Source organism: Eptesicus fuscus, chromosome 1, assembly GCF_027574615.1.
Source record: "Eptesicus fuscus isolate TK198812 chromosome 1, DD_ASM_mEF_20220401, whole genome shotgun sequence".
Taxonomy (NCBI): Eukaryota; Metazoa; Chordata; class Mammalia; order Chiroptera; family Vespertilionidae; genus Eptesicus; species Eptesicus fuscus.
Window position 1 is genome coordinate 124,448,373 of NC_072473.1, and position 14,434 is coordinate 124,462,806.

Below are 14,434 nucleotides of genomic sequence, written 5' to 3' on the forward strand. Positions count from 1 at the left end.
TCAATATCCTTCATGAACATAAATGCAAAAATTCTCAAGAGATATTAGCAAATGAAATTCAGCAAGTGCTCTTTTTAAATAGGGAATGCAAAGTTGGTTTAATATTTGAAAACCAATGGATGTGTTTCACATTGACAAAATCCGTGTTTGACAGTCCTACAGCTAGCATCATACTTAATGCGGAAAGATAATACTTTGCACCTACAATTGAGAACAAGGCAAGGATGTCTACTTTCACCACTTGTATTTAAGATTTGATTAGAGGCGCTAGCTAGTGCAATCCGGCAAGAAAAAGAACTAAAAGGCAGATTGGAAAAGGAAGTGTTAAAACTGCCTTTATTTGCAGATGAAGTGATTGTGTACTATCCCAAGGCATTTTACAAAAAAACTGCTAAAGCTAAATAAGTGAATTTAAGCAAGGTCACAGAATACAGAGCCAATAGATAAAACTCAGTTGTATTCCTATACATTATCAATGACCAATTAGAAAATGCTATCAAGGCATCATTTACAATAGTATCAAAACCCATAAAATAACCCTAGCTGGTTTGGCTCAGTGGATAGAGCATTGGCCTACGGACTGAAGGGTCCCAGGTTTGATTCCGGTCAAGGGCACATGCCCGGGTTGTGGGCTGGATCTCCAGTAGGGGGGCGTGCAGGAGGCAGCCGATCAATGATTTTCTCTCATCATTGATGTTTCTATCTCTTCCTCTCTGAAATCAATAAAAACATAGTTTTTAAAAACCCCATGAAATATATAGGGAAAATTTAACAACCCATGAGAGTACTGATGGGTAGTGGTGTTGTGGACCTGCCACCAGTATGGTGACTTACTGGGAATAGAAATAAGGACCTCCAGAGGATTGGGGGGGGAGGGGGAGGGTCTGGTGTTTTGTGTTGGGCACTCTGGAAGCCTGAGTTGAAAAGCATTGGAAAAGCTTGAAGCTTTCAGTGCAACAAACTCCACAAGTACAACCAGAGATTGAAACATAAGATTTTATTGCTCTAGTACAACTTGGACTTCACCAATGCCTAGCTTTGTGGGGCATGTAGTGTGTCATGACTGTGGACACAAAATCATTGTAAGCATGTGCTACAGCCCTGGGCTGCTTTCGAGGACACTCCTTCTCATGAAACTTCACTTGCTTCTAAAACTGCAAGTCCCGTTTTCTTTTTCCTCTTTCTCTGTCTCGATCCCAACTTCTCACCTTGGGGCTTCCCACTGTCTGGGGAACACAGGACTTGGGCCAAAGCGAACCTTGAGAAGTGGCCCCTTTGTGACACCAGTGCCTGGGCCTGGTGCTGAGCCTGCAGCCTCTGGAGGCTGACTCGGTTTGGGAGCCCGTCTCTAGCATCTAGGGGTGGCCTGGCTGGCAGGCAGTCATGTTAGGCGAGCTCCCAGCTCCTCAGACAAGCCTACGGACACTGGCTTGATGTGGGGCGCTGCTGGAGTCTCTGGGGTATCTCAGAACCCTAACTTCTAGCTAGTGGACTGAACCATAGGGGTAACCACACCTCACTTCTCCACATTGTAAGCAGGTGGGAGGGCCCCGGGCCTCACCTGCACTATTGCACAGAGTGGCATTTTCCTGCAGGGCTTCAGCTAAGGACAAAGGGAAGGGCTGTGGGCGGCTGCTGTTGGCCTGGGCTGCACATGGCTTACCCAGCCCTCAGGGGAGCCAGCTCCCCGCTGCATCCCACTGTACTAGTGGTCCCACCCACTCTCCTCTGGCCTGGGCAGCCAGCAGCCTTCAGACATGCATTCCTCCCCCACACACCCCTCCCATGACGGTGGCTTTCCTCTCCCCCAAGTGCTGGGCTGAAGGCAGGCCTTTGAGATGTCCTGCCCTACGGACGGCTTCCGGCAGCCGGCCCCGGTGGCTCTGAGTCTGGCCTGTGCCCACACCCTTACAGCACAGGGGCCACCATCTGCTCTGCCCTGCGAGGCTAGGGCCCCATCCCTACTGCCCACAGGCTCCTGAGGGTTTGCGTGTGCTCTGAGAACTTGCAACCATGAGAACTTTGACTTCCGGGTTTGGGGGATGTGCCTGGGTGAAGAGATCAGCTCTGAAAGTCATCACTCTCTTCCGGGCCCCGCCTGTTTCGGTGGTCCAGGCCCAAGCCTGCAGAGGGGGGGAAACGCCAGTCAGTCAATGGGGGAGCCTCCTGGGCTGCCAGAGGGCTGGGCCATGGTTCCCCTCAGCTCCCAGGATGCTCTCTGGAATGAGGGGGTTTCTGTTCCTTGTTCAAATGGCACCTGCATGGAAAATTCTTGCTGGAAGCAAACGGGGGCACTGGCACCCCAGGGCTATAAGGGAAGGTGCTGTTCTAGGAGAAAATGAGGGAGGCACCGGGCCAGGCTGGGCTTCCAGCCATTGTGAGACGGGGTGGGTGGCCTGCCCCCGCACTGGCCCACACCCTGAGGGAGCGGGGCGGGGGGCCTCATCGGTGCACCGTCAGAAGGAACACTGCTGTTTGGGGCTGGCAGGAGGCCGAGCGTCCAGCTGCAGAGCGCACACGGGGTACCTGGGAGGGAGCTGGACGACAGCAGCTGCAGGCTGTCTAGGACCCCGTCCTCATACAAGGCCAACTTCTGCACCATCTTCTGTCGGGCCGGGTTGATGACGATCTGTGGTGGCTGCGATGATGCAGAGCTGCCCAGGAGTGATCCTGGGGGAAGAGAGAGCATCGTCTTAGCTTCAGGGGCTGTTGTCCCTAGGCACTTCTCACGAGACACTTCAGTCTCACGAGATTTCCCAGCCCCCCCCCCAGCCTAGCTTCCGGCCCCTTCAGGCAGAAGTCCTCGTGCCCCGAGGGCAGCATCTAGGAGGCTGGTGGCCATGAACAGAGCGCTTTCCTTGTCCCCAGCTTTCAGGAAGTGAGCTCCTGGCCTCCTCCCACCCATCTGGGGGGGGGGAGGGCACGGCCTGGGGAGATGACAGCACCGAGCTGTCCTCTGGGTCCCTTTCCAAGGCTGGGCAGGCCACCTGCCCTAAGACAGAGGCCGGGAACTGGCCAGGGAGAGAGTGAGCTTACAGCAGGCCCCCAGTGGCCTCACCCCAGAGGCTGGGGGTGCAAGGTTTGGGGACCGCTGCCAAAGGAGGCCCCCGGTTCCTATTCTGGGCGCTTGTCCCCAGCTACCTTCCACAGCCTTGGGCCGGGGCTCCGGGCTGCTCCCCCATGACTCTCGGGCGGCACTCGCTTGAGTACAGCTGGCCTGCCTGACGGGTGCAGGGGTCCACGTGGCAGCCCCCTGGGCAGGGCTGTCTGGCAGGGCGGGGCCTGGAGGGCAGCCTGCGGTCAGGTGCCAGGAATGCAGGGCGGCAGACACGCCAGACACACTCTCATCACTCTCCACGGGCTGGTTGGGGCCTTTCTGGAGCCGCTCTGTCGCCGGGGCCGGGGTTCCTGAGGGCGCTGCCAGGGGCTGCCAGGGACTGGCATTGCTGGCGGTGGACATGTAGGAGTTTTCCTGTGGGGAAGGGGGGTTGCGGCCGGCAGCCTCTGCCTCCAGGGACGGCCCTGCCACTGTGACCTGAAGCTTCTCCAACCTCTCGTACACCTGTGAGGAGAAAGAGGGGCTCAGGGCACGTGGTGGGTGGGATCTCCCTTGCTCTTGGGCAGGCCAGCTAGGCCATGACCAATCACAGCCCTCACAGGAGACACTCAAACCGCAAGGCTGCTTCGGGGCATCTGTGACCTGCCTTGGGGCTTGGGCTGCCACCCCAGGCCCCACACAGCCACTCTGGAGGCTGCGGGGGCCCCCCAAGACGGTATATCCTGCAGCTGGGAAAGCTGTCCCTTGCCCCCTTGTCCCTGCCCCAAGGAGCGCTGAGTCACAGCCATCGAAGCTAAGGACTGAAAATGACTTCTCTGTCTTCTAGAAAGTGAATCTCTCTTGGCCAGCGTGGCTCAGGGGTTGAGCGTCGACCTATGAACCAGGAGGTCGCGGGTCCATTCCTGGTCAGGGCACATGCTCGTGGGGTGCGCGCAGGAAGCAGCTGATCAATGATTCTCATCATTGATGTTTCTATCTCTCCCTCTCCCTTCCTCTCTGATATCAATAAAAATAATTTCTTTTTTAAAATATATTTTATTGATTTTTTTACAGAGAGGAAGGGAGAATAGAGAGCTAGAAACATCAACCAGCTGCCTCCTGCACACCCCCCACTGGGGATGTGCCCGCAACCAAGGTACATGCCCTTGACCGGAATCGAACCTGGGACCCTTCAGTCTGCAGGCCGACGCTCTAGTCACTGAGCCAAACCGGTTTCGGCTAAAAATATATTAAAAAAAAAAAAAAAAGAACGTAAATCTCACTGCCCTGCTGCCCTCAAATGGGGCTTCTCTAGTCTCAACTGTCAGAGGGAAAGAGGTGGGGGCCAGGGAAGGGCCAGAAAAAGGCAGGTGCAGTGGTGCGGTACATCCAGAAGGGGGCGCAACAGAAGCCCTTTGCCTCTATACACCAGGCAGAGTTCAGTGGAGCTCCCGCCACCCCAGGCAGAACCAACGGGTGAGAAATATATGGAGACCTGGTCTCCAGAAAGATGCCGGACAGGTGCTGGTTGGCTCGCTACAGGGCAGTGCCAGGAATGTGGGGTTCCCAGCAGGCCACTGCCCCCACGGGCAGGAGGCGCCTCAAATGCTTTCTGTCCCCCTCCCCTAGGATACCTGGGTCATGGGGGGTCTCCTCTTAGCCCGGTGGTGCAGGCAGCAGCAGGCCAGCTGGCCCAGGGCCAGGCCTAGCTCGGGCGGGCAGGGCCCAGGCCTGGGATCCAGGTGCTTCTTGTAGATCTGAGAGGCGATTGGGGCAGCCCAGGCATCTGAGGCCAGACCCGCTTGGAGTGTGGTCTGGGTGCTTTTCAGGGCCACCCCGGCATCCTCAGCTTCCTCTTTAACCAGGTCTTTCTGTGGGACAGACACTGTGAGCATGGCCACTAGGGAGGCAGTGCCTTTGGCTGAATCCCCCAGGCCCGCGGTCACTGACTCCTGTGGTCTCCCTTTGGGGGGTTAAGCACCCGCTGTGTGCCCAGCACTGCCCGAGGCCCTAGGGATACAGCGACAAACAGAACAGCCTGGGCCACTTTCACAGAGCGGACTTCCTGGGGGGGTGGGGGGGGAGAGACGCCCACAAGCAGCCTAGAAAAGCAATGGAGGCCCATGAGCAAGTGGCACCTGAGCTGGGATCCCAAGGCATGAGTTAACCAGGGAGGGTAGAACCAAGAAGGGGGACGTACCACGGAGAGACACCCTAGGACTGGAGGCCACTTTTGAGTTCTGAGAGAGGAAGGACCAGGAGGAAGCATCTGAGTGGGGGGTGGCTTTTGAGGCCCTACGATAGGCAGCAGGGAGACTAGAGGACAGAGAGAAGGCTGGGGGCGGTGGGACCCGGGGAGTTGAGGCTGCGTTCAGGCATCGGGCCTTCACCCCCAGTACAATGGGAAAGCGACGTGGCTTCCCTGTTGTCTTTACAATTCCCACCTTTCTATTGATTTTAGATCAGGGGTGGGGATCCTTTTTTCTGCCAAGGGCCATTTGGATATTTATAAGATCATTCTCAGGCCATGCAAAAATCATCAGGTTAAAAATGAGCCTGCTATATTGGGTCAAACATTTAATTAACTCACCCCTAATGCCTTGGCAGGGCCGGACCAAGTGATTTCAAGGGCCTTATAAGGCCTGTGGGCAGGACATTCCCCACCCCTGTTTTAGAGAGAGAAGAAAAGAGGGAGAAAAAGAGGGAAGGGAGAGAGGGAAGGAGACCCGTTGTTCCACTTATGAATGCATTCATTGGTTGACTCTTGTATGAATTCACAACCTTGGCACATCGGACGACACTCCAACCAATGGAGCTACAGGGCCAGGGCTCTTTGTTTTTAAACGATTAATTTGGCAGCACGGAGAACAGATTAGAAAGGATCCAAAGAAGACCAAAGAAAGACCCCCTGAGGGGTCGGGGCGGTGATGACAATAGAGAGCAGCCCCGGTGGGATGTGCTGATGGGTGTGGAAGGTGAGGGAAGGAGGGCTCCTGTCTGGCTCCCTGGTTCCTGTCCCAGGCCCGGCAATGGACAGAAACAGCCCCAAGCCAGGAGCAGAAGCAGCCGGAGGTACGCCAGTTGGTCAAGTGCTGCTCGGGCATGAAATCTGTTTCCGCACCGGTCCAGAAAGGGGTCCAGAAAGAGCAGGGATTTGCTGGGATGCCCCCCTCCCTTCCCCCCAGCCCGGGTGGGGTCTGGAAAAGCCCAGAGCATCTACAGAAGAAAGACAGGTTTCTCTTCAGCAAGGTAAAGGAAGCTGCGGGTGCCCTGCCTACTTTCAAAGGTGAGTCAGCAGCAGCAAAGGTTGGCTTCTGTGGTTGCATTCCAGAACATTCCACCCCTCCAGGGCTGCACCTGTTGGTTGTCAGGAGCAGCGCCTCCCTGCCCCGCGCCCTGCCCTGTCTGCCCCTCATGCTTCCTGTCTGCCTCCCTCCCTGCCCTGCTCAGGAGGCTCACCAGGTACTTGGTCTTGGCACCATGCATTCTCACAGCCCTCTGGCCAGCCAGGGTTTCCAGAACTACCTGGAGAGAGAGCAGGATGAAGGGCACAGCAGTGGCTTCTGGGATGGTGCCGCCCCAGGCCTTGGTGGGGAGGGCTGCAAGCAGAGGTGGCTTGTGGGGTAGATATACTGGCCCAGCCCTTGGATGAGCCAATCAGGACTAGCACACTACAGGGAAGCTTTGACAGTATGGGGCACCGACTTGAAGAAAAAGAATGCAAAAGGACAGCTCGGCAGGAGTGGCTCAGTGGTTGAGTGTGGACCTATGAGCCAGAAGGTCACCAGTTCAATTCCTGGTCAGGGCACATGCCCGAGTTTTGCGCCCGGTCCCCAGTAGGGGGCGTGCCGGAGGCAGCCGATCAATGCTTCTCATCATTGATGCTTCGATCTCTCTCTCTCCCTCCCTTCTTCTCTGAAATCAATAAAAAATACATTTTAAAAAAGCAAAATGACAAATATGAAATGAGGTAACGGGGCCAAAGAAGGGGCCCATGCCAGGGAGGGAGGGGCCTGCAGCTGAAGCTCCGTTAGCTTCCTGCAGGTTGGCCTTGTCTCCACGTGGAATTCTCCAGGCCCTCCTACCCTGGCTGGCCTCAGCTGCCCCCCCTCCAGCCAGCAGAGGGGGCCGTGGCTCACCACGCCAAAGCTGAAGGTATCGGTGTCCACGGCCAGCCTCCCAGTCTTGATGTATTCCTCGGGCAGGTAGGCCAGGGTGCCGCGCACAGTCTGCGTCCGGGCCACGGTGCTGCTCTGACCAGGTTTGGCCGCTGCGAAACGGCTGAGACGGGCCAGGCCAAAGTCTCCCAGTTTAGGCATCAGTCTATCGTCCAGCAGGACGTTGGAACTGAGGGAAGAAGGGCAAGGTGTGAACTTGGCCCTGGCCCCAGCTCGCTCTCCCCTCCCACACCTGCCTGGCCCTGATGTCATTGGGCTCGAAGCCGCCACACTGCACAGTTCAGCCCCTACACACCAGTGGGGCCTGTCCTTGGCTTTTGCTTCCACATCTGTCCCATGCCAGGTACTCAGTGACCCTGGCCCCCAGCTGTGATGTCCCAGGCCTCAGGGCTATGTCCCCCACTTCCACCTTGAGCAGGAGAGGGCAGGCCTATTTTCATGAGGGGCACTCGGGGCGGGCCTTCCCTGGACCACATTCCCTGCTGGTGGAAGGTTTTGGGAGCATCATTGTCTTGCCATAGACGCCACTCCTGCAGCTCTCAGGGGACCCCGGGGCCCGGCTGTGTCCCCTCCTTACCTCTTGACATCTCCATGGATGAGGCTGGGGCTGTCCTGATGCAAAAACTGAATAGCCCGGGCCGTGCCCAGAAGGATGTCCAGGCGCTGAGGCCAGGAGAGAGGGGAGCAGGCCTGGGTCTGGAGCAGCAGAGGGAGCAAAGGGGCATGGAGGAGGCTGGGGGGGGCACCGTTCCTTGACCCCCAACCCTCCCTCCACCTGTCACTGTGGGATCTGGACAAACACTTCACTCTCTAGGCCTTAGTTTCCACTGCTTTATAAAGCACGCTGGGAAAATGGCTAGGAACAGGCTCTCTGTGAGCATAGAATTCGGCGGTTCTCACTTCCTGAAGTTCATTCACTTGTCCCAGGATGATCAGGACGTCGTCGGAGGCTTTCTCTCCACTTCCCCCACCACAGTGTGCAGTTCATCCCTGTGTCTTGTGGGCACCTCACTGGGCAGGGGCCCAAAGGGGGGTCCAGATAGTGCAGCCTGCTGCCCACTGCCCTCTTTCCTCGAGGGCAACGCTGACCACACCCTTCAGCTACTCAGTTTGCAAAGAGGCGTGGCTTAGTGGTTGAGCCTCGACCTATGAACCTGGAGGTCACATGCCCGGGTTTCGAGCTCAATCCCGTGTGGGGCGTGCAGGAGGCAGCCGGTCAATGATTCTCTCTCATCATTAACGGTGCTCTCTCCCCGTCTCCCTTCCTCTCGGAAATCAATAAAAACCTATTTTTTTTAAAAAAGAGGAGAAAGTTGAGGCAATAACTCCCTTTTTATAGAGGCACCAAGGCCCAGCTCCCGGGCAGACAGGAACAGTCAGGGGAGAGGCCACGGAAAATGGTGACCCCCACCTTGGGCCAAAGACTGAGCCCAGGCCCTGCCTGCTGGTGGGACTCACTCACGGAGGCCGAGAGCCCGGGCCTCCTGCCCACTCTGCCCAGGTGCTGCAGCTCTGGGAAAGCGTGCCAGGCCAGGTGAGACTACCTGGAAGTGGAGGCGGTCTTCCAGGGAGCCGTTGGGCAGGAAGCCGTAGACAAGGCAGTAGTAGCCACTCTGAGCACAGTAGCCAGCAAAGTCCACGATGTTTGGGTGACGAAACCTGCTTGGAAAAGTGGGGCCTGAGTGCTCTGGCCCCCAGGCTCCGTCTCGCTGTAGTGGGGGTGAGCAGTCCCTACTGGTCCCTCAGCGAGGCTGGGCCCGGCAGGTGTCCGTATCCGAGGGAGCTGTCCCGTGGTGTGTGGTCCTGGAGGGCCGCCCCAGGCTCACCGTGACAGCTGCTCCACTTCGGTCAGGAAGCTCTGCTTCACAGTGGTCCACTCCAGGTCTGCCTCCTGTAGCCCCCAGGGAAAATGGGGTGTGGGGGGGAAAGCATGAATCTCTTACAGCCAAGGCTTGATGGCCACTCCCAGTGCCATCTGTCCGGGGCCCAGAACAACCAAGGGGCTGGGGACCCGGGCAGGGGACCTGGAGGGCTGTGTGGGAAGCAGGGGGAAGATCAGAAAGGCGAGGGTTTGCTGTCGGCCTTCCCTGCCTGTCTCTACCCTGGTGTTCTTCTCAGGCACAAATCAAGCCACAGGGCCCTCGCCAGGATGCTACACCCACCTCCTTCAGCTTCTTCACAGCGTACACCGTGTTCCTCAGCACAGCCCGGTACACACATCCGAAGCCACCCTCCCCGATCTTCAGCTCCTCTGAGAAGTTGTGGGTGCCCTGGGAAATCTCATGGAGGGGCCAGCAGAATGGAGAGGGGTGGTTCCCTTGCAGTAAGGACACGGGGTTCTCTGGGCTCTGCTGTGGAAAGAGACCCCAATCAGGTGACGTCCTGTCTCCTCCCCTAAGCCCTCGCCACAAGCTCCCCCGCACCCCAGCTGCCTCCCAGCTGGACTGGCCGGGGCTCCCTGGTGTACCAAAGCCTGGGTTTCTTGTTCCTTGTCTGGAACCTTTCCGGGGGACCCACCTACCTTGGTAGAAGAAGGTTCTAGAGACGGTGGCAGTGGCTGGAGGGCAGCAGGGCTTGGGACAGGGCCACACTCAGGCCCAGAATGGGTCTGGAAGCCTGGAAAAGCTTCATAAAGACACCAGTGAGAGGCAGGTAGAGACCAGCGACAAGGTCTAGAGCCATGGCCATGGTCAAGGTGGCCTTTCCCTCAGGTCTATCAAGCCCAACATCAGAGCCATCTTACCTGGGGAGAGTACGGTTGAAGCTGACGACGGCATTTTCGGGGGGCTGGGGACCTTGGCCTCAGAGGGTGCAGGGATGGAGCTGGTCCTCAGGGCCTTGGTGCTGGAGGTTGGGAGGGGGGCGGGAGGGTGCCCTGGGACATTAAGGAAGGAAAGGCTGGTTAGGCCTTGGCAGGGGGAGGAGCCCCGTGGGAGGCCTCCAGCTCCGGGGTCCCAGGTCCCAGGGCTGCGCGCTCACAGGCCGTGATGATGTCCCTCGCACGGAGCAGCTGCAAGTGCGTGAGGATGTGCACGAGGTCGGCCACGCGGGCGTTTCGGTTGATCCAGGGCCACAGGACGCTGGCAGTGCGCTGCTCGGAGCGTTCGCACAGCCGGAGTTCCGTCTGGTCACGCACAATCAGGGCGGCTGCGGGACAAGGGGGCATCAGGCCTGGGCGCCGGGGCCCGGCGCGCCCCCTGCCCCGCCCCGCCCCTCCCCTCCCCTCCCCTCCCGGCCCGCCGCCACGTACCAAACTGGCACCAGTCACTGGGCTCCAGGGCGTCCATCACTTTGTAGAAGCGGCACATGACCCAGGGTGGCACCTCGTACAAGAAGTGTTGGGCGCCGGGGGCCGCGGGGTCCCCCGGGCCCGGGCCCCCAGCCATGGCCGCCGCTGCCGCCGCCGCCGCCGTCGCCAGGCCGGGGCCTCTTGGGGCCTCGGCCGGCCGGGTCCACGGACACTGACTCACTTCCCCTTTAAGCCAGCCTCGTGCGACGCCCGCCCGGGCGGAAGAGGCGGTGCCCGGGGCGCCACCATCTTACCCGCCGCGGCCGCCGCTGCCGCTGCCGCTGCCGCCGCCGCCACGGCCGCCGCTGCTGCCCTCGGCCACACGGGGGCGCCGCACGCGGTCCCTTCCTGGGAAGGCAGCGCCACTGCGCGGGTTCAGATGGGCAGGATGGGCTTCCAGGAGGGGGGGCCATTGAGTGGGGCTCTGGGGGATGGAGAGCGGTTCCCAGCACGGAGGAGGAGGAGGACGGAGGCTGTGGCAAAGGCATGGGGCATTCCAGAAAGGGCTGGAGTCGGGCCTTGTTGACAGTCACAGGGAGGTCCCATTGAGATGTTTTGGCTTTATTTGGGAGGCATGGAGAGTCCTCAGAGATGCCGGCAGAACAGGGTCAGATGGGGGTTACATATACAAAGCCCCCCCTGGCTGACTCCTGTCAGCTGGCCGAGTGGCTGGGTGCCGGGAGAACGTTCTGGAAATTTGTACAGCAGCCCGCCCCAACTCGGAGCATTTTCGCCCACCTCCTGTGCCCTGGATCCCATCTTTCCCACTCCTTCAGGAACCTGCGCCAGCATTACCTCTTAACAATATCTTCCACTTTTCCTTCTTTGCTGGTTCCTTCCTACCACATGAACTGTGTTTCTCTCTTTAAAAAAGGATTTTAGCTCCTGCTGTCCCTCTGCCCTCTTGTCGTCACGTTTCTGGCTCGGTTTGCACTCACTCCTGTGAGGATGGCTTCTCCCACCCTCTTTTCTGAAGCAGTGGCCAGGCACCAAGCTCAGTCCCCAGCCTGTTTTGACGTCTTGGCCACATTGGTCTCTCTTGCCCGTTGCCACAATGCTCTGCAGCCTCCAACCCTCCCAATCATCAGCCACTGTTCTCCTGCTGTCTCCCTGAACATCTCGAGTCCATCTCCTCCCCACCTGCCCCCTGCCCTCACTACTACCTCTTACCTGGACAAATGTGCTGGCTTCCTGGCTTCCCTGCCTGTCTCTACCCTGGTGTTCTTCTCAGGCACAAATCAAGCCACAGAGCTTTCCTGCTGAAGACCTTTCTGTGCTTTCCGAAGCGCTTGGATGGGTCCTAGCTCTTCAGGGCAGCCTCCACCGCTGTCACGATGTGGCCCCTGCCTTCCCACCTCATGTCTAGCTTTCTGCACATGTCAGCAGCCTGCGCCAGCCAGAAGTCCTTGGGGTTCCTAGAATGGGCCAGGGCTTCTGCAGAATTTGCACTTGCCGTTTCCTGGCCCTCATGTGCCAAGGTTGAGCTCAAACAGCTCCCCAAGTGGAAGTTAAGGTGAAAGCTCCCTAAGCCCCTCTGACAGAGCGGCCTGCAGCCCCTGCTGTGCCTGGCATCTAGGGTGCATCCTTCTTGAGCCTCCCCCACTAGAGGGGGAGAAGGCCCCCACAAGCAGCACCAGGTGTCTTCTGGTGCTTCTCCAGATAGATGAAGGCTTGCAAGGCAATAGGTCTCCTTCACTCACTATCCCCCCCCCCTTGTCCTCTCGATCCTGAACCCAGAGGGCTTTCGCCTTCCCAGGCTGTCCTCCCAGGGACTTAGGGCTGTTTCCAGAAACCAGGTCCAGTGTGCAGCTCAGCGGTTGAGTGTTGAGCCAGGAACCAAGAGGTCACTGGTTTGATTCCCAGTCAGGGCACATGGCCTCGGTTGTGGGCTTGATCCCCTGTGGGGAGCGTGCAGGAGGCAGCCGATCCATGATGTTCCTCTCTCATCAATGTTTCTATCCCTCTCCCTTCCTCTCTAAAAAAAAAAAAAAAATCAATAAAAATATATTAAAAAAACAAAACAGAAACCAGGTCCACCCAAATATGGGCCTCCATTGGAACCCCTTCCCAGAAGCCACAACCACTCCCCAAAAGGCAGCCAGCCACACCCCGCGTATGGGAAATTATCATGCACGCACACACCAAGCTCTAAGGGAACAGGCACTTGATCCTACTTGCTCACTGCTGGACTGCAGCACCCCAGACAGGCCTGGCACACAAGAGACACTCAGTACACACATGCTGAATTTCAACCCTTTGTTTTAACATTCAAGTCCAGGACTTTCAAATGCACCTTCTGATGGATACGTCCACATTTGCGTGTGAAGCTGGACACTGGGCAGTTGTTGTCCCCTCCAGCCCTGCAACTTCCTGGTGAGGATGTCTGTGGAGGGGCAGGTAGCTCCCGAGAGCCTGCAGCCTTATGCAAAAGCCAAGTAGCACAGGCAGGGTATGATACCTGCAAATGCTATGACAGCGCCCCCTTTGGGCAGGGAGGCAGTTCAGCAGAGACCATGGAGGGTCTCAGGTAATAATGTTATCCTATATAATAAAAGGCTAATATGCAAATTGTCCCCTCGGGAGTTCAACCAACCAGGGGTTTGACTGCTTGCTATGAGTGTGCTGACCACCAGGAGGCAGCATGGAACAAAGGCAGGCCCTGGCCAGCAGCCAGAAGGCCCCGATCAGCCCTGATCATGGGCCAGGCCTAGGGACCTTACCTGTGCACGAATTTCGTGCACTGGGCCTCTAGTATAGAATAGTTAAGAAGCTGGGAAAATTCCAGGACAAGCGGAATAGAGAAACTAAGACAGATAGTTAAACAACAGTTTGCAGCCACCTAGTAAATCCTATCTTCCCTAAACCAAAGATACTTAAGAGTAAATGGTTTGGTCTGGGTGGTATGGCTCAGCGATTGAGAATTGACCTATGAACCAGGAGGTCATGGTTCAATTTCAGTCAGGCCACATGCCTTCATTGTGGGCTCGATCCCCAGTGGGGGACATGTGGGAGGCAGCCAATCAATTATTCTCTCTCATCATTGGTGTTTCTCTCTCTCTTACTCTCCCTTTGTCTTGCTAAAATCAATTATAAAAATGTTTAAAAAAAAAGAGTAAATGGCCCTAGCCAGTTTGGCTCAGTGGATAGAGCGTCGGCCTGCGGACTGAAGGGTCCCAGGTTCGATTCCGGTCAAGGGCACGTACCTTGGTTGCGGGCACATCCCCAGTGGGGGTTGTGCAGGAGGCAGCTGATCGATGATTCTCTCTCATCGATGTTTCTAGCTCTCTATCCCTCTCTCTCCCTCTCTGTAAAAAATCAATAAAATATATTTTAAAAAAAAAAGAGTAAATGGCCCTAGCCAGTTTGGCTCAGTGGACAGAGTGACAACCTGCAGACTAAAGGGTCCTGAGTTCGATTCCAGTGAAGGGCATGTACCAAGGTTGCAGGCCCCCTGGTCAGGCATGTGCAGAAGGCAACCAATGGATGTGTCTCTCTCACATTGATGTTTCTCTCTCTTTCTCTCTCTCTCTCTCCTTCCCTTTCACTCTTTCTAAAAATCAATGGCAAAATATCCTTGGATAAAGATTAACAACAACAACAACAAAAGAGTAGTTTGCACTTCTCCTCCCCAACCAGAGGGCATATAGCTTAAATCACCCTACTCAGGGAGAAGATAGAAATCCAATTACTGCCATTTGCCAACCACACCCAAGGACAGACAAGAGAATAAATCTCATTTTGGTACATCAGCATAAAGTTGATGAATATTCTATTGATCTGCCCTTAAGACCTCCCCTAAACACCCAACCTTTTTTAAAACCCCTGAAAATTAAGGTCCCTGAGGCCCCCCCCCCCCCCAGAAACAAGCCCATGCTCTTCTCATCCCCCTCAGGCATGTATCCACTAAAGACTAGGGGACTCCATGGTATC

General features: G+C 56.9%; 1 protein-coding gene across 2 annotated transcripts; it reads right to left on the minus strand.

Annotated features, from left to right (window-relative positions):
* Window positions 1–982: 982 nt before the first annotated feature.
* Window positions 983–10,657, minus strand: IRAK1 (interleukin 1 receptor associated kinase 1). Of its 2 annotated transcripts, none has more exons than XM_054712082.1 (14): window positions 10,466–10,657; window positions 10,195–10,362; window positions 9,959–10,090; window positions 9,737–9,840; window positions 9,378–9,563; window positions 9,042–9,106; window positions 8,760–8,874; window positions 7,793–7,911; window positions 7,177–7,384; window positions 6,497–6,562; window positions 4,672–4,908; window positions 3,142–3,562; window positions 2,527–2,670; window positions 983–2,123 (listed from the first exon to the last, which is right to left on the minus strand). In XM_054712082.1, the coding sequence occupies exons 1-14, from the start codon at window positions 10,599–10,601 to the stop codon at window positions 2,062–2,064; spliced, it is 2,163 nt and encodes a 720-aa protein (XP_054568057.1). In that variant the 5' UTR covers window positions 10,602–10,657; the 3' UTR covers window positions 983–2,061. The 2 variants fall into 2 exon arrangements, with proteins under 2 accessions (XP_054568057.1, XP_054568026.1); XM_054712051.1 differs by having other exon boundaries at window positions 9,378–9,566.
* Between the last annotated feature and the right edge of the window lie 3,777 nt (window positions 10,658–14,434).